At 49.2% G+C, this 26,642-nt stretch overlaps 1 protein-coding gene across 2 annotated transcripts in view; it reads left to right on the top strand.

Moving 5' to 3' along the window:
* PLXDC1 (plexin domain containing 1) overlaps nt 1-23,558 on the top strand; it is a 49,122-nt gene extending 25,564 nt beyond the window's left edge. The window contains exons 3-14 of one of the 2 annotated variants that reach the window (XM_074940501.1): nt 1,185-1,328; nt 1,915-1,984; nt 2,520-2,642; nt 4,110-4,228; nt 5,267-5,366; nt 6,969-7,064; nt 9,407-9,488; nt 13,230-13,290; nt 14,185-14,314; nt 16,523-16,558; nt 18,502-18,662; nt 21,781-23,558. In XM_074940501.1, coding sequence (XP_074796602.1) covers nt 1,185-1,328; nt 1,915-1,984; nt 2,520-2,642; nt 4,110-4,228; nt 5,267-5,366; nt 6,969-7,064; nt 9,407-9,488; nt 13,230-13,290; nt 14,185-14,314; nt 16,523-16,558; nt 18,502-18,662; nt 21,781-21,900 — 1,242 coding nt within the window. In that variant the 3' untranslated portion in view covers nt 21,901-23,558. The remainder of the gene's footprint in view (nt 1-1,184; nt 1,329-1,914; nt 1,985-2,519; nt 2,643-4,109; nt 4,229-5,266; nt 5,367-6,968; nt 7,065-9,406; nt 9,489-13,229; nt 13,291-14,184; nt 14,315-16,522; nt 16,559-18,501; nt 18,663-21,780) is intronic. The other variant, XM_074940502.1, reaches the window with a different exon arrangement.
* Nucleotides 23,559-26,642: the final 3,084 nt, after the last annotated feature.

Raw genomic sequence — 26,642 nt, 5'->3', positions numbered from 1 at the left:
ACAGCTGCTACTCTGAAACCTGAACCTGTTGGGACTCGGTTTCCCCATTTGTAAAATGGCTATACCAATATCTACTTCCCAACGGTGCTATGAAGTGTAGTTCGTTATCTGAGAACCTTGGATAGAAGGCCCACTCTAATTACAGTCCGATTAATAAAAATGCTTCGTTATCCTCTTCAGTGCTGCCTGCCTGATGCTATTATCAATAATAAGATTGCACTGTGGCCTAATACACTGTGCAGGGAACTGGGAGCCAGAAACTCCCAAGGCCTAATACCACTTCCTACACGAATTCCCCTCTTGCAGCCGCTGTGTGCCTCAGTTTCCCCATCTGCACCAAGGGGATATTAATACCTACACCTGAGGACTGTGGTGAGGAATAGATATGGGGAGCTGAGCTTTGGGGAGAGGGGAGTGAGGTTCATAGATTTTAAGGTCAGAAGGAACCATTAAATCATCTTGTCTGACCTCCTGCGTAACACAGGTCAGACTTAGAAGAATTTCACCCAGTTCCCCCTGTATTGAGCCCAATAACTTGTGTTTGATTAAAGCATCTTCCAGAAAGGCATCCAGTGTTGATATGAAGACTCCAAGAAATGGAGAATCTACCGCTTCCCTTGGGAGTTTGTTCCGATGGTCAATCACCTGCAGTATGAAAAATTTGTGCCTTGTTTCTAATTTGAATTTGTCTGGCTTTAGCTTCCAGCCCTCAGTTCTTGTTCAGCCTTGCTCCATTAGATCAAAGAGCCTTTTAATAGCTGGTAGTTTCTCCCCATGAAAGTACATATATGCCATAAGCAGGTGACCTCCCAATCTGCCTTCTGCTAAACTAAACCAATTGAACTCTTCACGTCTCTCAGCGTGAGGCATCTCTGGTTCTCAACTCATTTCCACACCCCTTCCAGTCTTGTAACATCCTTTTAAAAATGTGGACACCAAAACTGGATGCAGGATTCCAGTGTCGGTCTCACCAGTGCTGTATTCAAAGGTAAAATCCTCTCCTTGATACTCACTACTCCCCTTTATACAACCAAGGATCGCCTTAGCCTGGTTTGCCCCAGCATCCCACTGGGAGCTCCTGCTGGTTGGAGATCTGAATGCAGATTTTGTTCCTTGGGGCCTGTCTCCACAATCCTTGTCATCCTCACCTGCTAACCCCATCTCTCCGCGCTCTGTGGCTGCAGGAAGACAACCATAGCTACTACATGTCGCGGTTCTATGGGCCGGGGGAGGCGCGCACCAAAGAACTCTGGATCGACATGGCAGAAGCCAACAGAAGCCAAGTGAAAGTCCATGGGATCCTGTCCAACACTCACAGGCAGGCCTCGGTGAGCTCCCTCCCTCCACTTAGCTGCTGCCGTCCCTGCATCGGGCATCCACCACGGTGCCATGCCAGTGACCCGGGAATGTTTCCCCAGCAGCTTCTCTCTTCTCCAGGATTTCCTGACCTGGGGCACTAGCACCTTGGCCGGAGCTCCCCACAGCTCATGTGCCTGTATGGGAGAGAGACTGGCTAGAGACTAGCTTTGCCTTCCACAAATACCTGCTAAGTGTTCAGCTTTGCTTGTCAGGGTATCAGGGGAGATGTGGGTGGGCCCAGCCTGTGCTCCAACTGGACTCCACCTCCCCGGGGCCCCCCCTGGAGCCCATTCCGAAGGGGCAGATGAATCAATTTCTGGCATTTCTCCTCTCAGCAGGGCTGTGCCCAGAGTCTATGCCAGATGGGGCAGGGTGCAGCATGTCTTGGAAAGATAGAACACTGCTCTCTAGTGCTGTCTGCCCCTGCGTCCCCCGCTGCTTTAACCCATCTCCCTGGGAGCAGCACCACCTGCCCCTCCCAGACGCCCATGGTCAGACATGGCACTTCCCAGTGTGGCTCCCACACTGATGCTGTCCCCTGTCTGTCTTCCACAGAGAGTCATCCTGTCCTTTGACTTTCCCTTTTATGGCCATCACCTGCGGCAGATCACCATAGCGACAGGAGGTGAGTGAAGCATTGTGAGGCCACATTTACTTGGCTTGCCTGGGTGTGCTGACAGGCAGCATCAGCTGGAGAGGCAGTGTTGCCTAGTGGGCTGACATGGGTGTCTCTAACCAGCCTCCCTTTGCACATCCTAATCCCAGTTTTGCCACTGATGCGTGGGGTGGCCTTGGGCAAGTCTCTTTGGCTCTCCATGCCTCAGTTTACCCCACTGTAAAGTGGAGCTCACTGCCACATCACAGGGGCTTATGTGGTCAAGTCCATCTTCTCTAATTAGTGCTGAATGGTACCATGACACATGAGCCAGAACCTGGGATCCAAACTGCCCAGCTCCAGGGTACTTCAGTTCAGCCCCAACTCTAGTCAGGGGCAGTGTTGGGGAGACATCTGGGGTAAGGGGTGGGGGAGAAGCTGGTAGTGGGTGTCCTGGGGCAGTAGAGTGGGGCTGGGGGGAGAAGCTGGTAGCGGGTGTCCTAGGACAGTGGGGTGGGGGTGAGGGGATGGGCAAGTAAATTGCCTTCCCTTGCTCTCGCTCCAGGTTTCATCTTCATGGGGGATGTCATTCACCGCATGCTCACAGCCACCCAATACATTGCGCCCCTGATGGCCAACTTCAACCCCAGCTACTCCCGCAACTCCACCATCAAGTACTTCGACAACGGTGAGCCGCTTCCCTGGCCCGCTTGGCCCTTTGCACAGCCCCACTGCCACACACAATGCACAGAGCCCCCTGGGGACCTTGGCTGCTTCTCGGCACCTGCACCAGGAATTCCAAGATCACTGGGCAGCCCTCATCCCTGCAAAGCAGGGGAGAGGAACCAGCTGAGGCAGCAGCCAGGAGTGTCCAGGGGGCCAGGTGCTGAGAACACACCGTTCGGGGCCTGGTACTGCTTTGGCCTCTGGCATCTCAACTGGGCTCAGTCCTGGGTACACAAACAGTGCTGCATGGAGGATCTCAGAAACAGGCCTGACTTGGGAATTTATGCCCCTGCTTTGAGGCGGTGTAGTGAGTGTTTGTGTGTGTGAGAGAGAGAGACGTGTGTCCCTGTGTGCGTGATGTGTCTCTGTGCATCCGTGTTTTGTGTCAATGGGCATCTCTGTGTCTGACGTGTGTCCCTCTGTTTGACATGTCTGTCTCTGTGTGTCCCTCTGAGCGACGTGTCTGCCTGTGTCCATGTGCAATGTGTGTGACATGTATCCTTGTGTGTGTGACGTATTATATGTGGCCTGGGGGGAGTGTGTCTCTGTCTGTGTGCGTGCTCAGAGGATTAGCAGCAGAGCTGGTATATCTGATAGCGCGGGGTAGACCTTAGGACGCTCTGGCGAGCACCAAAAATCAGGTTTATTTGGAGCTCAGTCCTGGGTCTACTGAAAACCATGGGCTGCAGACTTCAGGAGAGGAGGATCTGGAGTGTCTCATGTGGCAAAAGGAAAGGGCCAGCTCCTCCATACCATTGAGATAAGGGAGGGAGTAAAAACTGGATCGTCCCATCCCAAATGACTCACGCTAGTTCCAGGAACTTTTGGCTGTGGCCAAATTAGTTGTGCAACATTGAGCCTGCATGTGTGGGGTGCACTACTGGCAGGGGGGAGAGGCGAGGGTCTGTGGCTGGAGCTGGTGGGTGTGGTTGTGGGACAAGGAAGGTGGGGGGTAATATCTTTTATTGGACCAACTTCTGTTAGTGAGAGAGACGAGTTTCTGAGCTTTCCTCATGCTCAAATAAATTGGTTAGTCTCTAAGGTGCCACAAGTACTCCTTTTCTCTCTGGGAAATAGTCACTGCTAAATACAAAGTGGAACAGATTGTTTAGCATAAGTAGTTAACGTGCATTTCAAGGGACCATTCAAGGTGAAGTAGCCAGTTAACAGATTCAGGCTGTGTGAGGTTTGGTTGTGGCTGTGGGCTGGGTTTTTTTGTGTGCAAGTGGGGAGGGTGTGTGACTGTTGTAGCTGCTGGGCTGTGTGGGGTGTAATGTATGTGACTGCAGCCAGGTTGTCACAGCGAGTACACTGGCTCTGCAAGTGCCTGTGGGATGGTTGTTGCAGATGGTGCACAGGGAATGAAACTGATCCCTGCAATCTCCTCTGCTGCCTCCTGCCCCACTGTGTCATCTCCTCTCTCCCCCAGGGACGGTGTTTGTGGTGCAGTGGAACAAGGTCTATCTTCATGGGAAGGAGGACATCGGCAGCTTCACATTCCAGGCTGCTCTGCACAGCGAAGGGAGAATCGTCTTTGGGTACAAGGAGGTGAGCAGGACCAGCTGCGTGGGACGTGGTTATTGCAGGTGCTGTAACACCTGTGGGCAGATGGGGCGGGAAGGGTGGGGGCCAAAACCTAAACCCCACAAAGGAAAGACAAAGGAGGTTGGGCTAGTGACTGTGGAGTCCCTGGCCCTCTCATTCCAATGGCTTAGCTGCCCCCATGCTGAGAACACTCACTGCATCCTCAGGTCATGCTGGGCTCAGTGAGCACAGGGCAGGTCTCTCCAACCCAGGCGCATCTCCAAGCAGAGGCGAGATGGCGCACGTGGGATAGGATTAGGGGGGTCTGGTGGGGAAGTGAATGGGGCAGATTAAGGGGGTGGGGGCTTGGGAATAGAGTGGGAGGTATGGGGGAGGGCTGGATTTGGAGTGGGAGGCACGGGATGGAGCAAAGGACATGCTGGGAGGGGGAAGGCGTAGCAGGGAGAATGGCTGCCTTCCTTCTCCACAGCAGGGCCAGGTTAGGGCAAACCTCTGTGAGAAAGGGGGTCTGTACATATAAACCACTGCTCAGTGTGTGTTATGTGACACCCCATCCTGGACTTGACCCACAGAGGGTATGAGTCTGATACATCCCCACCCACAAAGCCTGGCTCTTTCACTGACGCTAGAGACTCATGCACCTAGCTCAGGAGTTTGCCAGTTCAGTCCCTGCTGTTGTTAACCCAGAGGACGGCCGGTCACATGCGCTCTGCACTAATGTCCTGTATGCAGTGCCTGAGCCAGCTATGCTTGTTATTCCCAAGGGGGTTGACTGAGCCTTGGAAGGCCTGGCTGATGGGCCTAGGGCACCTCCAAACACACACGGGCAAACCCTGGTATGGCCCAGGCTGGTCTAAAACAGCAGCCTCAAAACTGCTTCTGCGGTGTAAGGGAAATAGGAGGGGTGAAGACTCAACAGCACATCAGCTAAGCCATTTCATTGCCCTTCACTCTGCTGCTTTCCCCTGAGACATGCGTCCCAAGCACACAGCTTCAGGGGGAGCCCAAAGGTTTCATGGCCCCTTCTCTCCCCCGTTCCAGATCCCCATGTCGGTCCTGGAGATCAGCGCCACGCAGCACCCTGTCAAAGCCGGCCTGTCCGATGCCTTCATGCTCCTCAACCCTTCCCCTGACATTCCAGGTGAGTCTCTGCTGGTGTGGCTGCATTTGCTGACTCTATAGTGAGCAATGAGGGAGGATGGAAGCTGTGGAGTGGGGCTGATCACTTACCCATCAGAGTCTGTGCCCTCAGCACATGACTCTCAGATGCTAGCACTCCAAGGGCCTCACTGCTGAAAGAGAAGAACTTTCCTCCTTCATGAGATCAAGAAAGAGAATCGACTGGCTTTGCACTGCTATATGTGCCATATTGCATGTGAGCTGACTGCAGATTCTGTGTTGCCTGCATGTTGTCACATGTGCTGTCTGTGTTGCATGTACCTATCGTGCAAGCTGCATATGGTTGCAATATGCATGTTGCATGCATGTTATCACGTGCTGTGTGTGTTGTGTGAACCTGTCATGAATTGTGTGCATGTGTGTGTGTGTGGGGAAAGGGCTGTTTCAGCCCATCTCTCATCTTTTTCTCTTGTAATGAGAAACTTGACCACACTCTCCCTGTGTCCCTGGGAAGGTTGTGCTGCACGCGCTGCGGTTGCTGTTGCTTATTTATGGAACCAGTCATCTGGCCCTCATTTATTACCCGTTTAAAACCTCACCTGGCCTGCATCATGCCTCTCCTGCCTGCCCCCAGCTGGGTTCACACTGCACATTGGGACCATACCCCTGCCTCCCACCTGCCTGCAAGGCCCCCAGGCTGGTGTGAACCTAGCAGGGATGGGAGGGGCAATGTGGAGCTGGAAGGAGGAGGTGGAAGAGAAGCACTGTGCCCTGCTCATCCAAGAGTCTCCAAGCTCTGTATGTACAGTGGATGTGAGCCAGGCTCACGCATGTGCGCACACACACACACATGCATGCACACAGTTGGAGGGAGAGTCAGCATTAGCCCCCCAGGGCCACAAGCCCAGAGAGGTAAAGTGACTTGGCCGAGGTCATACAGCCAGTCAGTGGCAGAGCCAGGGAGAGACCCCAAGTGTCCTGGGTTCTGGACCCCCGTGCTCTGGCTGCTAGACTGAAGGGGAGGCAAAAAGGCAGAGTGAGGGGAGCAAGGGACAAGCAGCACTGGAAGCATGTTGGGATAGGAAACAGGAGGCTTGTGCCTCCTGCAAAGGGGAGCTATGGGTGTGGGGGAGGCTTGGAGTCATGCCCCATGCGTCCTGAGAATGATGCAGAACCAGATCATGTTGGTTTCAGGAGTTTGTAGGTGTTGGGGAGGATGGAGACAGGACAGACAGTTCCAAACTCCTCCTAGTGTGAAGCAGGGAGAACATGGAGGAGGACACCCCTTCCCCCTCCACCAGCACTCCTCCTCTGCCTTCCCTCCCAGCATCCCTCTTTTTCCCACTCCCCTCCCAGCATCTGCGCACGGGTTATCTCCTGTAGTGATGGCCCTGGGCCTCAGCTGCCCACATTAGCATTTCAGCTAGGAATTTGCCACTCCCCATCCCAGGGATTTGGGGACCCTTCCCCATCCCTGACTCGATTCCCAGGATGAGCCCAGGTTCTTTGAGTCACTTCACCACCCCACAGGTCAGCAGCCAAGTCCATCTGGGTTGGGGAGCGGGGAGCAGGTGGGATACAATGGGCTTGTGCCTCTGTCTGATGCGGCCCCTTGCTGTTGCAGAGTCTCGCCGCAGGACGATCTACGAGTACCACCGCGTGGAGCTGGACACCAGCAAGGTCACCAGCGTGTCGGCCGTGGAGTTCACTCCACTGCCCAGTGAGTCATACGCTGTCTGCTGCCCAACTCATTTGGTTACAGCCACAGGCCTATATTTTGAGGTTGAAGATTCCTGATTTGATGCCTGCTGACCTCTGTGTTTTATGGAGCTGCAGTTGCTGCCTGGATTCGGTCCCACCCCATAGCAATTCCCAAGTGCCTAGCACCATTGGGGCTGCTTTGTAGCAGAGATGGGGAGCGGATGGCAGCAACGCTGACGTGGTGTTGGAATGGGTGAAGGGATAAATCTAGGGGGACCAATAACACACCTTCTGACTAGTTTTGCAGTCCTGAAGTGAGTGAGAACAACAGACACAATGCCATCTTCTCCCGCCCTTATGTACCACGATCCTAAGCTGCAGACCCCCTCCCCTCCCCCTCCCCTTGTTCTGCAGTCCCATCCCTCCCACCTAGCTCTGCCAATGTTTCTCTTCCCTAACCTTCACATCTTACCCTGAGCTGCAGCATCCCCACCCCCTACTACTCCAATCGCCAGCCAGTCAGCACTGATGCCTGTCCACCTCAGTTTGCAGCACCCCTGCTGTTCTCATTCCAGCCAGGCTAGTCACACCAGTTTGTGTTGACAGACATTCACAAGAGCTGAGACCATGTCTACAGCAGGAATGTTTTGCTGGTGGTACAGCCTTATTGCTCTCCTGGTGTGGATGCAGCTTTTGCTGGTATCGCTTTTTCCAGCTCCCTCCCTAACAAGCTAAACTGGTACAAGCTCAGTTTTGCCAGTATAACTACATCTACATCAGGGGCCTTTGCAAGCATAGCTCTGTTGGTCAGGGATCCCACCTCTTCACCCCTGACCGACACACCTATGCTGTAGTGTAGACATGGATTCAGTGTGCCTGTGATGCAAATCTGTATTTGAACGCCAGCTCTGGAGAGAAGGGAAGCAACTCCTCTTCCATGCCATATGGTTCCCCCGCCCTTGCAGATAACGATTCTAAGCATTGCAGCCTAGTTCCCGAGACCCTTTCAAAGCAAGGTGGAGAGTGCTCTTTGAACAAATAACCAGGCCTCCCCCTGTGATATTCACAAACGATCCTGTTAAATAGATACAATGGCAGGCAAAGGACCAAGGACACTCACACACAGGAAGACGTGTCATGCAGTACATAAATACCAGGCAGAGAATAAACCTGTCCCAAGTATGCCAAGGTTATGCATTTAAACAGCATCGCCTGGGTATTTTATAACCATCTTAACAGCAGGCAGGGCTACTGCAAAGCAGATCATAAATAAGGATTCTGTGATTTAAAAAAAAAAAATGCTAAGACTAGCTGCTTTGTTTTCCCCTGGCAGCTGGGGGAGTTGAGAGCTGATGGGAAAGTACCTCCTGGAGATGTGAGTTTCAGCCCTATTTAGGTCATAAGTGGAATGAGCGTGGCAGGGCTGTGTCTACTCCCTAGAGGACACCAGGGCCTCCCGGGGGAGGGGGGGCAAATGGAGTAATTTGCCCCAGGCCCTGGTGAGAAGACCCCAGGCCCCCTGAATCCTCTGGGCGGCCCTGGAGGACACTTGTCCCCACTGCAGTGTAAGTTCACGTTCTCTGCTAAGAAGAAGACCAGGACTGGAATAGCAGAGTGTGGGGGTGGGGTTGGAGGTCAAAATTGAGGGGTATCAGAGGAATGTAGGGTAGGGAACCTAGGGCTGGGATAGCAGGGGAGCTGTGGGTCAGAATTGAGGGACTTTGGCAGAGCTGTGAGTGTGGGGAGCCCAGGGCTGGAGTAGAAGTGGTGCTCGCAGTCAGGACAGAGATTTGCTGGGAGAGGTATGTGGGGCTCAGAAGTGGATGAATGTAGAGCCAAATGTGTGCTTGGTGCTGTAAAGTATTAAACCAAGGTTAAACTCTGGACTGTGCCATGATGTGCTGGATGGGTGGGTCTCCCAGGGGAGGCTTTGTTAAAACTCTGCAGCCAAAGGGAAGGCTGGGATGCTTTGCTAGCTTCTGGTAGAAGATGGATGCTGTTAAACGATCCTTCCCAGAGAGGATGACAAATGAATGACTCTGTCAACAATCGAAGTTTAATCGGTTTGTGTTCCCTCCCTCCTTAGCTCTGTGTCTAAATAGGAAACAGCATAGGCCTGGGATGGGTTTCACCTCAGGCTAAGTTGGGTGGGAGTCCCTTGCTGAAATATTATCATCCCATTCCTGCTAAGAAGCTGCTGACTTGAGTTCCAAGCTCATGGCAGCCTGAAGTCAGAGCAAAGGCTCATCTGTCCATGGTCTCCTTTGGCCACGCCCCCTCCCAACTTTGACTATATGCTCCCTTGTAACCAGTCCTCCTAATGATAGTGTGTTGCTGGCACATTTCTTCTTTTTCTTGCAGCCTGTCTCCAGCATCAGAGCTGTGACATGTGCGTGACCTCGGAGCTGACTTTCAACTGCAGCTGGTGTCATGTCCTGCAGAGGTAACTCAGATGGGTTTCCTCTCTGGGTCCTTGTTATGCTAGTGCTTCCACAGCTGGCAGAGGAAGTTGCAACCTTGGGCCTAATCTAAACTGAGACCTGTAACAGTGTCAGCCTCTTTTTAGAGTTTGTACGTGGCTCTTGTTAAGAAAGTGCTAATGTGGTCCAAATCTTAAGGATAAGAGATGACTTGATCACAGTCTACAAGTACCTGACATTTTGGATAGTAGAAGGCTCTTTAATCTGGCAGACAAAGGAAGGAGATCCAATGGCCAGAAGCTGAAGCTAGACAAGTTCAGACTAGAAATAAGATGCGTATTTTGTCAGAGAGGGTAATTAACCATTGGGATGATTTACCTAGGACCCTGATTGATTCCCCATCACTTGAAGTCTTTAAATCAAGACTGGATGTCTTTCTGAAAGGTCTGCTCTCGCTCAACCAGAAGTTATGAGCTGGATGCAGGAATCCCTGGGTGAGGTTCTCTGGCCTGGTTTATACAGGAGGGCAGACTAGCGGATCAGAATATCTATTAATCTTGGGCTGTGTCTGTACTGGAAACACTACTCCATTTGATGTGAGATGTCAATTAGGGCAGTCCCCCTTCTTTCTGTCCCCCTTCCATAAGCTAGTATTGCAAACAATTGTCCTGCTAGTGTGGATGGGAGCAACCGAATCTAGCACAAAGTACAGACGTCCTGAGAGCCTGCAACTCTCATTGGTTTCCGTTGGATTTATGGGTATTAGGCACTTCTGGAAATCTGGCCTTAGTAGTGCTCAGTTGGGGAAAAATACATGCCATTTACCAACTGGGGAGGAGGCCAGTGGAGGAATCAGAGAGGGCTGACTGAAAGGCCAGCCCCGACTTTTTTCCTGTCTGCTCTTCATTAGCAGGATACCAGCCTGGAGTCAAATATTGTCTCTTTTTGCTGTGCGCCTTCTCCTTTCAGTGGTGTCCCAATCCAGAGTGGCTTCCACAGTGCTGGACTGTTGGCCTCTAACTCTGCCATGGGCCTAAGCAACCCCACGGATCTGATACCCTGAAGCAACTGGGATGGCCTTGGAATCCTAACCTGGATCCAGAGCCAAACTGGACCCCTGGATCAAACCCCACCCAGCTCTCCATCGGGACTTTGTGGCTCTGGCCCATCTCCAGTACAGATTAGCTGAGAGCAACGTGTGAGAAAGGAATTCAGCCTGGGGGAGGATGGGGTGGGGGCTGCCCATCACAAAAAATACCCCACCACTGTAACTGGCACCAACAGGGCCCCTTGCTGGCAGCTTCAGCAGGCATGACCAGGAGTAAATGCTGAGCTCCCAGCTCTACCGCATGAGGCAGTTCTGCTTGCTGGTCCTGCTGCTCTGCAACCCAGGCAGCCTTCTGTGGCAGGGGCTGCCATCCTCCTGGCCCTCCCCTGTTTTTAAGATCAGGCCAGACAAACTCCAGCCAGGGATGGGCTATACTTGATCCTGCCTCAGCGGGGGGAGGTGGGCTGGACTAGATGACCTCTCAGATTCCCTTCCAGACCTACATTTCTCTGATTCCAAGCAGCAGAGAGAGGCCTGGGCAGCTCCCCTCCTTCCCTCACCGGGCTGACTTTAGGTTTCAGATGGAGGGACATGTGGCGGGTGAGTGGGTCACGGAGACTGAACTCCCCTCTGGTCCCTACAGTTGTGGGCTGAGGGTCCCCTTGGGTCAGGAGTGAGGCATGTTGATGGGGGAACCTGCGTGTCACCGCTGTGCCCATCCTGAGGGTAAATAGCGGACTCCAGTCTCCAGAGTGGTCAGCGTCTGGGGTGGGGATGGGGGGATGTCTTTGGGCTCTGCCTGCCATCCCAGGATTTAAATAGGCCGTCTCCTTTTGCCAGCATGGCAATGAGGAGCATGCAGCAGTTTAATAGGATGTATTTTGAGCTGGTGGCAGGGGAGGGGACCCAGTAACACAGATCTGCTGCTTCTGTGTAGTGATGTTCATGCCAAGGAGATGCCCGGCTGCTCAGGGACAGCATTCCCTCTGGCGCCCTCTTCTTCTCCACTCCCAACAGCACTGTAGATAGGAGGTGGCTGTATTCTGCCTCCCTGGCGGAGAGGGGCTGACTGGGATAGGGCTCCGTGGGAAGCTGTGTTCCTCCTTTCTGCCTCTGCTTTATATCACAGTCCTCCAGGGCTTATGCTCGTGTCTTTTCTCCCCTTTGTGCAACAGCTCCATCTCCAGTCTCAAGCGAACCTGTGTGACACAGCTGGGGCAGCGAATGGCTCTGACCCCCTCCCTCAAGCTAGCATACTAGGCAGGCATCAATCCTCAATTCATTGCCTCCCACTGGGCTGAGGCTGTAGCATAACCCATAGCCATGGGGTTTCCTTCTGAAATGACCATCACCCAGTCAGTGGCTTCAGAGGAGAAAATCTTCTGTCATTACCAGCGAGAGAGATGGGTGAAGCTGGTTGTAAAAACAAATCCCAAATAAGGCAGATCAGGTCTGGGTCCTGGCTGGTCTGAAACCCCGATGCTCATGGCAATCCTTTTGCAGCCCATCTCTAATTATTGTCGCCGGCAACTCTGGTCTTCCAACCCCCAATTCACTGAAGCTCAGTTGTACTATTATTATTTGTATTACAGTAACACCTGGAAGCCCTGGTTGAGAGGCATTTGTCCCCAGGGCCATACATGCATATTGGCCCGCTAAGAGCTTACAATCTAAATAGACAAGACAGTCAAAGGCCGGGAGAAAGGAAGTATTTCCTCCATTTTACATGTGGGGAAGCTGCAGCATGGAGAGATTTAGGGTGGGATTGTCGAGAGGACCTAAGCTAGTCGGCCACTATCTCATTGACTTCCAAAAGGGGCTCATCCTCTTTGAAAAATCCCACCTGCTGTGACTTGTCCACCATCACACAGGAAGCTGGTAGCACATCCAGGAACTGAACTGTCCCCTAAGTTCTAGTGTAGTGCTTCAACCACAAGACCATGCTTCTTCTTCATCTGTTCCCTGGCTAGGACAGATTGAATCTTTGCTCTTGCTGAGCTCTTAATTTCTATGGGAGCAACATTTCAGCACAGTGGAGGTTAGGAACTCTGTGGGACCTGAATTCCCCAGAGGCCCCCTTCTGCTCAGCTTGCTTGTCGTTGGGTGGATGCCTTGTACTGGCTGAGTCCTTGATTCACCCTTCAGTGATCCCCTGAGACCTTCCTAAGGTCAGAGTTCTGCTCAGTTCCCTCTGTTTTTGCAGAGAATTCTCTAGCTGGTGTTTTCTTGGTGCTGTATAATATTATTATTATTATATGTTGCTTTTCCTGTGCAGATGTTGCTGGAAAAAACACTGCAGAGTTCATGGCCTTCCCCTGGCAGAGTCCAGAGGACGGAAATTCAAAGTCACTGTATATATACGTATATAGTCCTACTTCCCTGCCCCTCTCTGTCTTCCAGAAAGAGGAAGGTTTGGGTCCTTCCAGCACAGCTGTGTTGGAATCCCAATGTCCATGGGGACCCCCTTCTATCTGATCTTTTCAGTCCTCTGCAATTGGCTAATTTCAGATATGTATTTGTCCAATTATCTCTACATGGTGCCCGTCGTGGTAGCACCTGGGGTTCTCACACTGATTACCACCATACGTGTGAGATAAGCAATGCCACCCACATAAGATGGTCACATGACCATTGTGGCCTGAACCCTGGCTGCCTTTGCTAGCTGTGTCTAGAAGAGAATGCACCCATCACTGAGTAACATCCTTTCTCTCTGTAGATGCTCCAGTGGGTTTGACCGATACCGTGAGGAGTGGCTGTCACATGGCTGTGGCCAAGAGGTGAGATCGAGGGAAGGCTTATTTCCCTTGGGCTGACAGTGTGATGATGTCAGTGGCCCCCAGCTTCCCAGAAAAGGTGGATTCTGCTCACAGGTTACTCTACCTCTCTCTCTCATGGTGAGAGATTTGGCTGCCTCTGGAATTCTCACTAAGACAATTGGTTCTCAGACCTGTTTGTAGCCATTTAGCTCCTGAGACAGAGAGAGGGTTGAATTGCCTATGACACAGAACAAAGGAAAAGAGATTCAGACAATGGCATATGTCCCAGCCCTCCAGAGATGAAGACTCCTTATGAGCTCTGCATGGTCCATAAGAACATAAGGACTGCCATTCTGGAACAGACCAATGGTCCATCTAGTCTGGTATCGTCCCTCGCTGCGCACCAGAAACAGTGATCCATTTTGTTCAGTATCTCACCTCCCTGCCTTAGAGGAATGATCGATGGCCCATGTAATCTGGCATCCCACCTTCTTGCTATACTGGAAGACACCAGTAGTCCTTCTAATCTAGTGTCCTGTCTCTGGCATTGGCCAATGCTGGAAGCTTCAGAGAAAGGTGTAAAAGCCTCCATAAAGCACCTGAAGGTGCAATCCGATTGGGGAGATTTCTTCCTGACCCTCTGGAGCATGATTATTATCCACCCTGAAGCATGAAGATATTTAGCCCTTGCCATTTTAATCCTAGCTAGTATAATTATCTCTACACTGCCTGAATGAATTGGTTTGCCTAAGAAAGATCAGCTCTGGTGATACATCTTGTTGGTTTCCCCCCTCCCGACACCCTCAAAGTCGCTGCTTTGTGCCCAGTTTACTGGCTGGGTTGATTTAGGCATAAAGGGGTCTTGTTGCTGGAAGATTGCTGGGAATAGTAGCCTTTCTCCATTTGTCTTTTCAGTCGGATGAGAGGACCTGTGAGGATTGGGCAGAGAGCGACCACTACTCACCGTCCCCAAACAGCCCCTTCACGTCATTTGATGAAGATGTCACTGCCTCCTCTCTTTTCATTGGCAGTCTCACCACGGAAGGTACCGGCAGCTGGGAATGGGGTGAATCGCTGGGGTAGGGGAAGCTAGCCCAGGGCTAAAGGGCAAGCAGTAGCAGTGCTCTCCAGGCACATTGCCCCAAATGTCTGTCCCTGGAGAGATCTTTCCCTCCCAGGCCTAGTGAAATGAAGTCATATCCAAGAGAATGTAGTTAACATTCCTGGCTAGCCAATGCTATAGCTGTAGGCACAAGGAGAGGAGGAGTGGGGCAGAGAAAAGGAAGATGAGACTAGAGAGAGGAGAGATTCAGCATGATCTAGAAGGTGGCATAGGTGAGACCTCCCCGTGGAGGGGAACTCACAGCTGCATTGCAGCTGCCTTGCACTGGTGGCATAACGTGACTACAGAGCAGCCATAAGACTCTCCTATCATGAATAACCCCCGTGTGAAGGGGCACCCAGGCACAGCAAGCTGGTATAACATGCATCATTTGATAGGGTTGGAAAAAAGTGCAAGTTATGCTAGACTCATCTCTGAACATGGTCCAGCTTCTCTCGACATGGAGCCAACAGAGTTCCTCACCGTCATGATCCAAGCATTCTAGTTTGGGGTCTGTTTGGGTCTGGGGTTTTGATTTAAACTCTTCTCCAAAACCTCCCCTTGGTGTAACCCACCAGACCACAGTGCGGATCTTTGTCTCCTTCTAATGGATGCTCCATGAAAGGCTAATGACCCTGTTGGACTTTAGCTCAAGCAGTAGAGATCCCCTGTTCAATCCCCACTGACGACCTATGGCTGGCGGTGTCATCACATTGTGGGTAATAAACCCATAGGCATGTGCATTACCTTCTGGTCCAAGGATGGAATTCTCTCTGGTATAAAGAAAAGGAGGACTTGTGGCACCTTAGAGACTAACAAATTTATTTGAGCATAAGCTTTCATGAGCTACAGCTCACTTCATCGGATGGTTTAAGAAGCCCCAAGTAAAGACCCAGAGTCCTTTGGGACACCCCTGTTAATCCTATTAACACATGGGCCGTGTCTTCCCGTCCGTGGCAGGTATCACTTCAATTTCACTGTTTAATAGTTCCTCATGCAAAACGCTAATTAGAATAAATAGAAAGGAACATGAGTAATTGTCCTTGAGCAATGGAGAATGGGGGGCATGGAGAGTGCGTGGCTGACGGATCAACTTTGAAAAGAGCAATTAAGGGAAGGGGGAAAAAACAACACCACTGAGCTGATTTTCCAACGGTTGAGTCTTGGAAGAACAAGAGGCTTTTTGTGACACATTCAAGCATGAAATTAATTTGTAATCTTGGACAGAAACAAGCAGCCAGCTGTGTGAGACAGCAAATTTTATCTGAGAAGCAAAGCAAAACAGGACGCACCCCTTTGCATCTTCCCCACCCAGCCTGGCTTTGCTCAGTGGAGACGTATGTGAATGCAGCTGACTAGCTGGCGTCCTGTCATTTATTTCAGCGCCTGGGGTAGACAGAGTCCAAGCTAAGCAGCAAAGAAATCTGGGTCAGGATTTTTGCTGGACTGTCTCATAGGTGCTCATGTCAGACAGGGAGCCTCCTACAATCTGTACGGTGTTACCTTCCAGGCAGAGAATAAGTGGAAATGGATTTCTGGCCCCCCATGGAGTGGACTCTGGGTTAACATCCTTGCCTTACCTATATGAGTCAGCAGAGAGCTAGCAATGTACACTGACATGTTGCAGCAAATGGCATAGATTAAATATAAAGAGAGTCTTAAAAGTGATTACCTCATTCGGGTCTGAATTTTCCAGATCTAGACTTTTGGGGAATTATGCATGTGCACACACACTCATGAATCAACTAACCTTTGCCATTCCTATCCACTCCTATCAGAAGAGTGTGATTGCACATCACACGCAAACATAGGGCCTGATCCTTTATACGTTCATTACCACGCACAATGCTTCCATGCTGAGAGTGCTTATTTAAGGAGAGATTCATTAAGAACTTCAATTGCCACATGCACTGAATGGGACTGTAAACAAAACCCCTGACATTTCACTATTGTCTTGTCTTGTTTTCTGGGTGTTTTTCCCCCCACCAAACTGAATGAGGTAAAACTACTCTTAACTGTAACAGGGCAATACAAGGAGGCATGTTTTAGGGGCGGAACTATATATGGGGTGTAGTGGTGTACAAAATGAAGAGCCCCATAAGGGTCTACTAACTTTCCTATCCTTTTCTTGCTTTTGTTTCCCTCTTACAGATGACACAAAGCTGAATCAGTTTGCAGGAGGGGATGGTAAGTCTTTAACCTTCTCATCACCCAGTCAGATTCTTCCTAAGGGGAATGTGTTATGTGAAATCAAATGCACTGGTTAGTTATGTGAAGTGTTGCAGTTGTGTCAGTCCCAGGATATTAGAGAGACAAAGGTGGGTGAGGTAGTATCTTTTATTGGACCAGCTTCTGTTGGTCCAACAAAAGATATTACCTCATTCACCTTGTTCTCTGGCTAGTTATAGTAAGTCAAAGGAGTGGGCAAGAAACCCCCAGATTTAAAGGGATGCAAGCAAGATCAGAATCCTGTTATCCTCACCTGGGTTACTAATACTACCTTGGGATGGTAAAAACTGAGAGAATTGGAACAATCTGATTATCCCTGAAGCGGTTTGTGTGTATTTGTCTATTTCTCAGCCCTGGCAGATAACTAGGCTGATCAGTTTTCACTTTCTATATAATCCATTTCACTCTCTGGTCCCCATGTATTCCCACAGGTGAGTTGCCTTTGGGTTTCCTCAACAGTTCAGGAGAATGTTTAAAACTTAATATTGTAAAGCAGCACTGCTATTAGTCCAGCTCTGATTCTCTCTGTTTCCTTTATGCCAATGGTTCATCTCCAATGTCTAGGTTATCATAGTGCTGTTACGACTGGGGTCTGAGGACTGTCACAATGCTTCTTGCTGTGATGTATAGTTCACAGTCAGTACTGTGGCACCAGCATCCCTGGACATTTGTGGAAGGTGTATATGTAAACCATAAGTCCATCCCACTTATGCTAAAGTTGCTCATAGAGGTTAATAATAAAATCCCACTGACTATCGTAGGTGCAGGATTAGGCCCTCTGTAACCACAAAGCCTTTGAAATCTGAGACCGTCTCAATTTCAGCCAAATTGCTCCTTGAACGTCTGGTAATGTCAATACTAATCTGTACCTGAATCAGCCCCCATGGCTCTGCTCACTTCTCCCCTCTGTGCAATTGAATATTCATGACTAAGAAATGAAAGGGACTGTGGGCACGATATGCTAAGAACACCAGGCAGCATACGGCTAATGGGTTTGCATCAGAATGAGCATCTTGGTACATGAGGAATATAGACTGAGCGAGCTGTTGCTCATTCATCTCTCCAGCCAAATACTGCCGTCCTCTGAAAGGGATTGTAGGATTCAGGAGCCACTCCCCGGGGGGACAGTTTGCTTCATCTAAATTATTTTGGGGTTAAAAAACACAAGAGCAGGATGTGGAGAATGTATTGCAAGCATCACTGTAATAAGTTAATTGGCTGCAGGTGAGTCACACACACTGCACTGGAAAGCCGGTAGTAGAAGATCCTTCGGCTCGAATCATGGGCCTCTACCAGTTGAACTAACAGAGATCTCCTTGATAGTCACAGTAGCTCACTTCTGCTCTCTATGAGCCAGCCACATGCTTGGCTTCACAAGGACAGCAGCACTGGGGGAACTGTCTCTGGCTTTCCTTTCCACCAAGCTTCCCAACTTGCTGCCACCACTATGCACAGGACAGTCGAGGTGTATCCCATGTAACTGAAGGTATTCAGTAGGCCTGACAAATGTAATCACCAATGGGCACTGGTATGCACATCACCATATCATTGTTGAGGATGAATACTAGTGTGGACAAAGTCCTCTCTCCTCACTGCTGCGCCGCTGTAAGCTCTCTAGCGTAGCCACTCTAAGCCAACAGGAGAGAGCTCTCCCATCAATTTAAATAATCCACCCCCAGCGAGCGGCGGTAGCTATGTCAGCAGGAGAAGCTCTCCCACCAACACACCGGTGTTTAGGGCTTATTCACACCCCTGAGCGACATAAATTATCCTGACAAAAACGGTAGTGTGGACAAAGCCTAAGTCTCTCCCCTTGTTCCCAGTTCTGTGTGCTTTCTCTGCCTCTCTGATCCCAGCCATTCTCCCTGCATTCCCACCTTCTGTCACAATCCCCTTTTCAGGAGTGAGAAATGACCTTCCCACAAAGACATCTGGAGCCCCGATTCACACCGGGACCATCGTGGGGATAGTCCTGGCCATCCTGCTCATTGCAGCCATTATTCTTGCTGTAATTTACATCAGCAGCCACCCCACCTCCAACGCTGCCTTGTTCTTCATTGAGGTGAGTGGACAGATCTCATCCCAGGCTGGTTCTCTCTTCCTTTGCTATCGTCAACAGAGGTGCAGCCACCTGAAGTGAGGGAGACATGTCCCAGTCCCCCAGCCTTTTGCTGGCCTGTTGTATGAAGTCCTCTGCGGGACCCCAGCAGGCTTGAGTACTGACTCAAATGGACTCTGAGGGCCAGATCTTTAGCTGGAGTAAATCAACATGGCTCCATTGACTTCAGTGGTGCTACACAGCTGAGGATCTGACCTCTAAATCTATTTCCTTCTCTTATGGGGATGCCTAGCCTCAGCATTCACATTGATTTGTGCAGCCACCGCATGCTGAGCCATGCAGTTGGATGTACGGAGCCATGAATAAGAAAGAGCCAGTTTACCTCCAGGTACAGCTGCCCTCAGGGAATCCTAAACTTCTGGAGCAGGGGAGGGAGTATGAGTCTCTCTCACCTAGGACTTGGGAACCGACCATGCATTTAAAGTTACATTTTGTTGCAGTCTGAATCCTCTCAGCAGGGTTGATTCAGATATGTTTCAATTAACCTTGCTGCCTTGCACTTATACTGCATCTAGGGAAGCAGGAAGAGAGGAGCAGCAGGGGGCCTTTGATATAGTTCAAATCTATGTGTTTCTTTTCATGGTCCTACAGTCACAGCTAATCTTCAACTTCCAGTTGTTGATGTCTGAAACCCAGGTTTTTTCTCTTTCACTCACACCCAGCTTTTCTCTTTCACTCTCTCACAACCTTTCTCTTTCACTCATTCACGCACAGTCACAGACTTTCACATGCTCACCCACATTTACTCACACTTTATTTCTCTCTCTCGCGCTCTCTCTGACACACATGCTCAAAACACACACAGATTCCAGACCCAGCGCTCAGCTGGACTGGAGCTGTAACAAAGGTGAGATTGCTACCTTTTGAGTTGGGTTTGGGAAATTAAAACTGACGGGCTTTAATAATAGATGCTGTTCCATCCTCCAAGATGTAACTGATGGTGTGAATGTTTTAAATGCAGATTTTTCATTTCCAAATAATCAGGGGCACTGATGTTCTCTCTCTGCTGTTTGCAAATGACTCCTTGGCTTTCACAGACACCTGGGGCAGTCAGGAGTGGGTTAATTCCAGCATGGAATCTATTTTGGGGGAGGTGAGCAACAGGAAGCTTCTACCCTTTCTCCTGATAGCCTTTGTTATTCCTCAGTCTGTCTCTTTCCTATGATGTCTTCTGGACCCTTTTACCATAGTAGCTGAGTGCCTCACAATTGTTTAATGTATTTATCCTCACAACTCCCCCCATGAAGCAGGGCAGTACTATTATCCACATTGTACAGACAGGGAACTGAGCCATAGAGGCTAAGGCCCAGATCCTCAAAGGGATTTAGGCTTCTGACTTCTATTGATTTCAATGGGAAATAGGAGCCTAAATACCTTTTTTGGATCTGGGCCTAAGTAACTTGTGCAAGGTCACACAGGAAATCTATGGCAGAGTAGGGAATTGAACTGGGTATTCCCAAGTCCAAGGCTAGTTCTCTAACCACTGAACAGTCCTTTCTTTCTGGAGGACCTGAGGCCTGATTTCACCAAAGGCCTCATTTCTTCTCTCTCCCCACTTTAATCCTGTTAAGTGGTTAATGCATTGGAGTTAGCCTTTTAGGCAATAGTGTTAGCCTACTGGACTGTAGTGATGTGACAATTTGTCTAGGTCCCTGTAGTGAGGGACCTAGACAAATTGGAGGATTGGGCCAAAAGAAATCTGATGAGATTCAATAAGGATAAGTGCAGGGTCCTGCACTTAGGACGGAAGAACCCAATGCACAGCTACAGACTAGGGACCGAATGGCTAGGCAGCAGTTCTGCGGAAAAGGACCTAGGGGTGACAGTGGACAAGAAGCTGGATATGAGTCAGCAGTGTGCCCTTGTTGCAAAGAAGGCCAATGGCATTTTGGGATGTGTAAGTAGGGGCATAGCGAGCAGATCGAGGGATGTGATCGTTCCCCTCTATTCGACATTGGTGAGGCCTCATCTGGAGTACTGTGTCCAGTTTTGGGCCCCACACTACAAGAAGGATGTGGATAAATTGGAGAGAGTCCAGCGAAGGGCAACAAAAATGATTAGGGGTCTGGAACACATGACTTATGAGGAGAGGCTGAGGGAACTGGGATTGTTAAGTCTGCAGAAGAGAAGAATGAGGGGGGATTTGATAGCTGCTTTCAACTACCTGAGAGGTGGTTCCATAGAGGATGGTTCTAGACTATTCTCAGTGGTAGAAGAGGACAGGACAAGGAGTAATGGTCTCAAGTTGCAGTGGGGGAGGTTTAGGTTGGATATTAGGAAAAACTTTTTCACTAGGAGGGTGGTGAAACACTGGAATGTGTTACCTAGGGAGGTGGTAGAATCTCCTTCCTTAGAAGTTTTTAAGGTCAGGCTTGACAAAGCCCTGGCTGGGATGATTTAATTGGGGATTGGTCCTGCTTTGAGCAGGGGGTTGGACTAGATGACCTCCTGAGGTCCCTTCCAACCCTGATATTCTATGATTCTATGACACTAGATTAAGGCCTGGTCTACACTTAAAGTAGGTTGACCTAGCTATGTTTTCACACCCCTGAGCACGGCAGTTAAGCTGGTCTAACCCTAGTTTAGGTATGGCTAGGTCAGTGGAGGAGTTCTTCTGTTGACCTAGCTACCACTTCTCAGGGAGGTAGATGACCTACATCCATGGGAAAACCCTTTCTGTGATGTAGGAAGCGTCTGTGCTACGGGGCTATAGCATTGCAGTGTTGTGGCTGTGCCGCTGTTGCTCCCGTAGCATAGACGTGTCCTCAGCTTTTCCTGCAGTAGTGTTCCAGCACTGGGGAATATGAATACAATGAAACCTGTCCTAAGTGATCGCAGATCTACACAAGTCAGCTGGTTAATGAAAATAGGACTTCTCTTAGAGAAGGAGGGTACTCCGTGGCATATGGAGTGGTCTCTTAAGGCAGGAAGTTGCCTTTTAATAAGGATGGGTTCTTGTATAGGTTAAATGTTGTTTCAGGTCTGGGTTTCAAACTTCCCAGCATGCCGCAAATTAAAGCCTCTTCCTTAGCTTTTAATGCACTTGTATCTTTGTCCACAGCGGAGACCACACCACTGGCCAGCCATGAAGTTCCGAAACCACACCAACCACACAACATACTCTGAGGTGGATCCTGCTGGCCATGAGAAGGAGGGCTTTGTGGAAGCAGAACAGTGCTGAGCACATTCCTTTTCCTTCCCCGCCCCTACAACCTCCCTTGTCTTCAGGGTTAGAGTCTCCTGTTATTCTACTGCAAACTCTCTCCTCTGTCGGGAAAGGAACAGGAACCAGAGGCAAAAGACCCAATGGAGCATTGAAAAAAGAATGAATCAGGGCAATGCAAAGATGCGACTCTGCAGGACTCCTCTGGGAACAGCAGAGCCTGAAGCAGGGGTAGTGCATTATGACATCAGTCTGCCTGCAGTTTGGTGCCAGAGCCCTGGGGGTGTCAGTAGGGAAAGCTGTAGTCGAGTTAGGGGTTTTTTGTGTGTAGTGTTGACTTCTTCCCTCCCACCTCAGGCATCTAAGATGAGCGGTTCCCAATCTGGGGCCGCATCCTTTCCTCCTCCACTCATCATTCCACCCCACTGCTTCAAACCCTACCCGTCTCTCCTTCAGGCTAATAGCTCTCCCCCTCTGTCCAGGGAGCAAAGAAGATCTGGCCGTTCTAAGGCTCATGCCCTGTAAAGGATTCACCTTCAGTGGCACTTCTGCAATCACCTGTCCTTTCTGGTCAGTCACATTATTTTGCTGATGCCCTGAGGGAGATGTAGTGGTGGATGAGAGACCTCAGATCCCTTCCTCCAAACCCAGGTTGTCTTCTACTCTCATCACAGCCGCCAAACCAGATCAGATTACAATGGGAGAGGGTGGGGAAAGAGCATTATGGAAAATGTTGTTCTCCCAGAGCTAAAACCTGAAGTAAACTCAAGCAAATTTTTCACTGAAGTCAATGGAAGTTTCACCTTAGTGAGGACAGAGATCTAGAGATTGAACTCAGTTGCACTGTCATAAATCCTGAGTAACTCTATTGGAATCAATGCCTCTAAAGCCCGATACAAAGTCCATTGCAGTCAATGGGAGTCTTTCAATTTACTTCAGTTGGCTTTAGATGAGGCCTCTACTGGGGATTTTCACTGGTATCACATTCTGGCCCTGAGTAAGGACTTTAGCATTAGATCTCTAGAGGTTTTCTTTTTCTTATCCTTTGTGGTCAGAACCAAAGACTAATCTACAGAAAATAAAGGCTCTATCCTGCTCCCTTTGAACCCAGTTGAATAACTCCCATTGACTCCAACTGGAGCAGGAGTGGGCCCAAAATTAAGGAAAGACAGACACCCAAACAGACTCCAAAAGCTGGTGTGAAGTGCTATTTGCATTCCCAGAAGAAACAGGGTGAGTTTGTTGTGTTGTTTTTTCATGGTCCTTGTCTATTTATTCTGATGTCATGTTTGGTGCATATTTTATCTACTGGCTGGTTCAGCTGTCACTGGCGGTGATTACTGCCAAAGGCAGGGTCTGTCTAATTAATGTTTTCAGTCTCATGGGCTGAATTTATATAGCCATTAAGGATAAATATGGATGCTGGGTGGCATTTAGACCCTGGCTTATACTTCTTCAGACTTAGCCACTAGGGAAGCTTTTGCTGTATCTGATTATGTCATGAAGACACCAAAATGTTCAAACAGGGTAAGTCAGGCAGAACCATGCCAAGTTTTTATGGGCCATCAGCCCAGACATTCTCTCTCTAGGGATATTTAGAAGATAAACTTTAGCTCCAAGCAGGATCTTGAGCTAGAAGGTTGATTTCTCTCCTCTTGCCCTCAGTCGAATAAGTTTAAAGGAACACTGTCATGTAGTGCAGTGGTTCTCAAAGCCAGTCCGCTGCTTGTTCAGGGAAAGCCCCTGGTGGGCCAGACCAGTTTGTTTACCTGCCGCGTCTGCAGGTGCGGCTGATTGCAGCTCCCACTGGCTGCGGTTCGCTGCTGCAGGCCAATGGGGGCTGTGGGAAGGGTGGCCAGCACATCCCTTGGCCCACGCCGCTTCCCGCAACCCCCATTGGCCTGGAGTGGTGAACCGCAGCCAGTGGGAGCCGCGATCAGCCGAACCTGCGGACGCGGCAGGTAAACAAACCGGTCCGGCCCACCAGGGGCTTTCCCTGAACAAGCGGTGGATCGGCTTTGAGAACCACTGATGTAGTGTATACCATAAATCTGGCCTTCTTTAAAATGGTTATAATCTGGTAGGAGATTTCAATCTCTTTATAAAATAATCACATTTTTTCCACCTGTTAGAGTTATACAGAATATTAACTGGCAAAGAGAAGGTCAGTTGGGTACTTCTGTTTACTTGTCTCATAATACAAGAGGACATCCGGTGATTGTGAAAGAGTCCAAATGTAAAGCAAATATACTTTACACAATGCATAATTAACCCATGTAACTCACTGCCACAAAAATTATTGCAGCCAAGATCTTAGTAGGGTTCAAAAGAGGATTAGACATTTAGATGGAGAATTAAAACATGCAAAATTGTGTTAAGTAGGATAAAAATGTATAAGTTATATAATAAACTGTCATGCTTCAGGGCATAAACCAAAGGCCTGTGGTCTGAATGCCTGTGGTCAGGAAGAAACTTTCCTTATCGGCAGTTATTTCATAGTAGCCCACTAAGCGGTTTCTTCCATGCAGGCATCTGATACTGGGAACTGTCATAGACTGGATATCAGATTAATCATTAAATGAACAATCAGTATTATCTATTAAGGCAATGTTCCTAATTTCCCAGCAGTGAACAAAAAAAATTCATTATTGGTTATGCTATGACCATGCTTTCTGGTTTTCATCTTTTTAATATTTGCAGTTTTTATGTTTATTTTTAGGTAAATTTATGGCTAATTTTCAAGGAGCAAAAAGTTTTATTCGGTGTTAAAAATATGGTTCTCCTTGAACTATAGGAAAAAAATCAGACCCTTCCAGAGCTCCACTTTGCTGAGCATGACTTCTCAGCAACACTGGAATGCTTGGGGTGTCCACAAATAATTATCAAAACTGCAAAAATTGTAAATGCTAGGAATTTATCAAAACTGAATTTTAAATTTTTCTTTGGTAGGTTTTGATAAGTTTTAACCTATAATTGTCAGTCCCTGTCTCTGACTGTACAATAGTTCACCCCACATTTGAGGAGAAGAGGATCTGCTGTCTCACCATACGGAGATCATTCTCTGTGGTCAGCTGAGAGGTGGTGCAGTGTGCTAGCACCTGATGCCTCCTCTTCCGCTCTCTCTCCTAGAAGGAGACTGAACTGGAGTGCAATTCTCCATTATTCACCCCTTCACCTAGCTGTTGTGGGCTCCTGTGTCAATGTTTGAGAGAGCAGAGATGCAGTACAATGTTCCAGTACCAGCTGCCTTCTCCTTTATCCCCTAGAGACAGATGTGAGCAGACTCTACTTTCTAAGCCAACATCACCTAGTTGTTGTGGTTGGATCTAGAGTCATGAGTGGACCACAGAGGGACTAAAGAAGGAAATCACCAACACAGAGAAAACAGTGTGCTGTGGAATCCTGATGATTTGAACTCCTGTTATCCAAACCTCCCTTTCTGTGTCTGCCTGAGGCTGAATCCTTGTCTATTGACTGCCAATTATCTGAACTCCAATTTATTCCAACATATTTGGTATCACCCAGGCAGTTCAGCTAGCTAAGATTTTTCTGGACAACTCAGAATTAACCCTTGAAGTGTTAAAACAATGTGAGTTTTCCCAGGGGCATGTGCTTCCCTGCATTTCTTTGGAACCTTGGGCTTCTCTACACTACATGTTATGTTGGTATAACTTATGTCACTCAGGAGTGTGAATAAACCCACCCCCGTGAGGGACATAAGTTACACCGACCTAAGCACTGGTGTGGACAGCGCTGTTGTCTGTGGGAGAAGCCAACATAGCTAACGCCTCTTGTGGAGGTAGTTTTATTATGCCAGAGAGATAGCTCTCTCCCATCGGCATAGAGAGTCTTCACCAGATGTGTTACAGCAGCACAGCTGCATCGGCTAGCCCTTAATGTCAGGTGAGGCCATTTGGCCCAAGTCCATGTAAAAGCCCCTACATTGCCCATGATTCATGTGCCCATAAGACACAGAAAGGAGTTAGTTGGCAGCGTTAATTCCAGAATTAAATGCTTATTGGTAAAATATAGGAGCATGAGTGTGGGATAGAAGAAAACAAAGGATCCCAGGCATTCTTTGGTAGTGAGGTCTGGTTCTGGGAGCTCTAAGACCACTTTGGGTCAGTGGAATCAACAGGGATCAACCTTTCAGCATGCAGGGTCTCTAGTTTTCATTGCATGTGGCTTCACAATAGAACAGCTCTGTATCCTACTCTACAGGGCAGTTGTGAAGGATTCTCACTGCCAACCTACAAGTGCTGCACCATTGTTCAAAGAAATGGAGCAGGGACCAAATAGAAGGCCATCAGCATAACTCAGATTTGGGGATGCAGGCTAATCCTGCCATTCTCACGTGCAAAGTTATAGGAAGGAATGCCAACTGTGTGCCTAGAAGCACCTGGGTGAAGAAGGTCTTTATATCACCTGGCTTCTATAGCCATGTTCTGAAGTTTCAGTTTAGATCTGGGTGAACACTTTGGCTGGGCTTCCTCAGAAGCAAATTGTATAATGTACATGTGTATATTGACCTGTGTATTTTATAGCTATAAAATGGGCTAGGGCTGGTAGCTGTGCTCAGTCAATTGCTCTGCTGGTTACAGCAAGATACAAAATACAACCAACCGCTTATGCCATCCCCAATGTGTCTTTTTAAGGACAGCACCCTTGCAGTTTGTGGCAACTGTTGATCATGTTGTTAGAGTGTAGCGGTGCTGCTTGTACCGAAATGGAGAACAACATCAGGGCATATATTAATCACT

Source organism: Natator depressus, chromosome 27 (assembly GCF_965152275.1).
Source record: "Natator depressus isolate rNatDep1 chromosome 27, rNatDep2.hap1, whole genome shotgun sequence".
NCBI classification, from domain to species: Eukaryota; Metazoa; Chordata; order Testudines; family Cheloniidae; genus Natator; species Natator depressus.
This window is presented reverse-complemented; position numbering and strand designations above follow the sequence as displayed.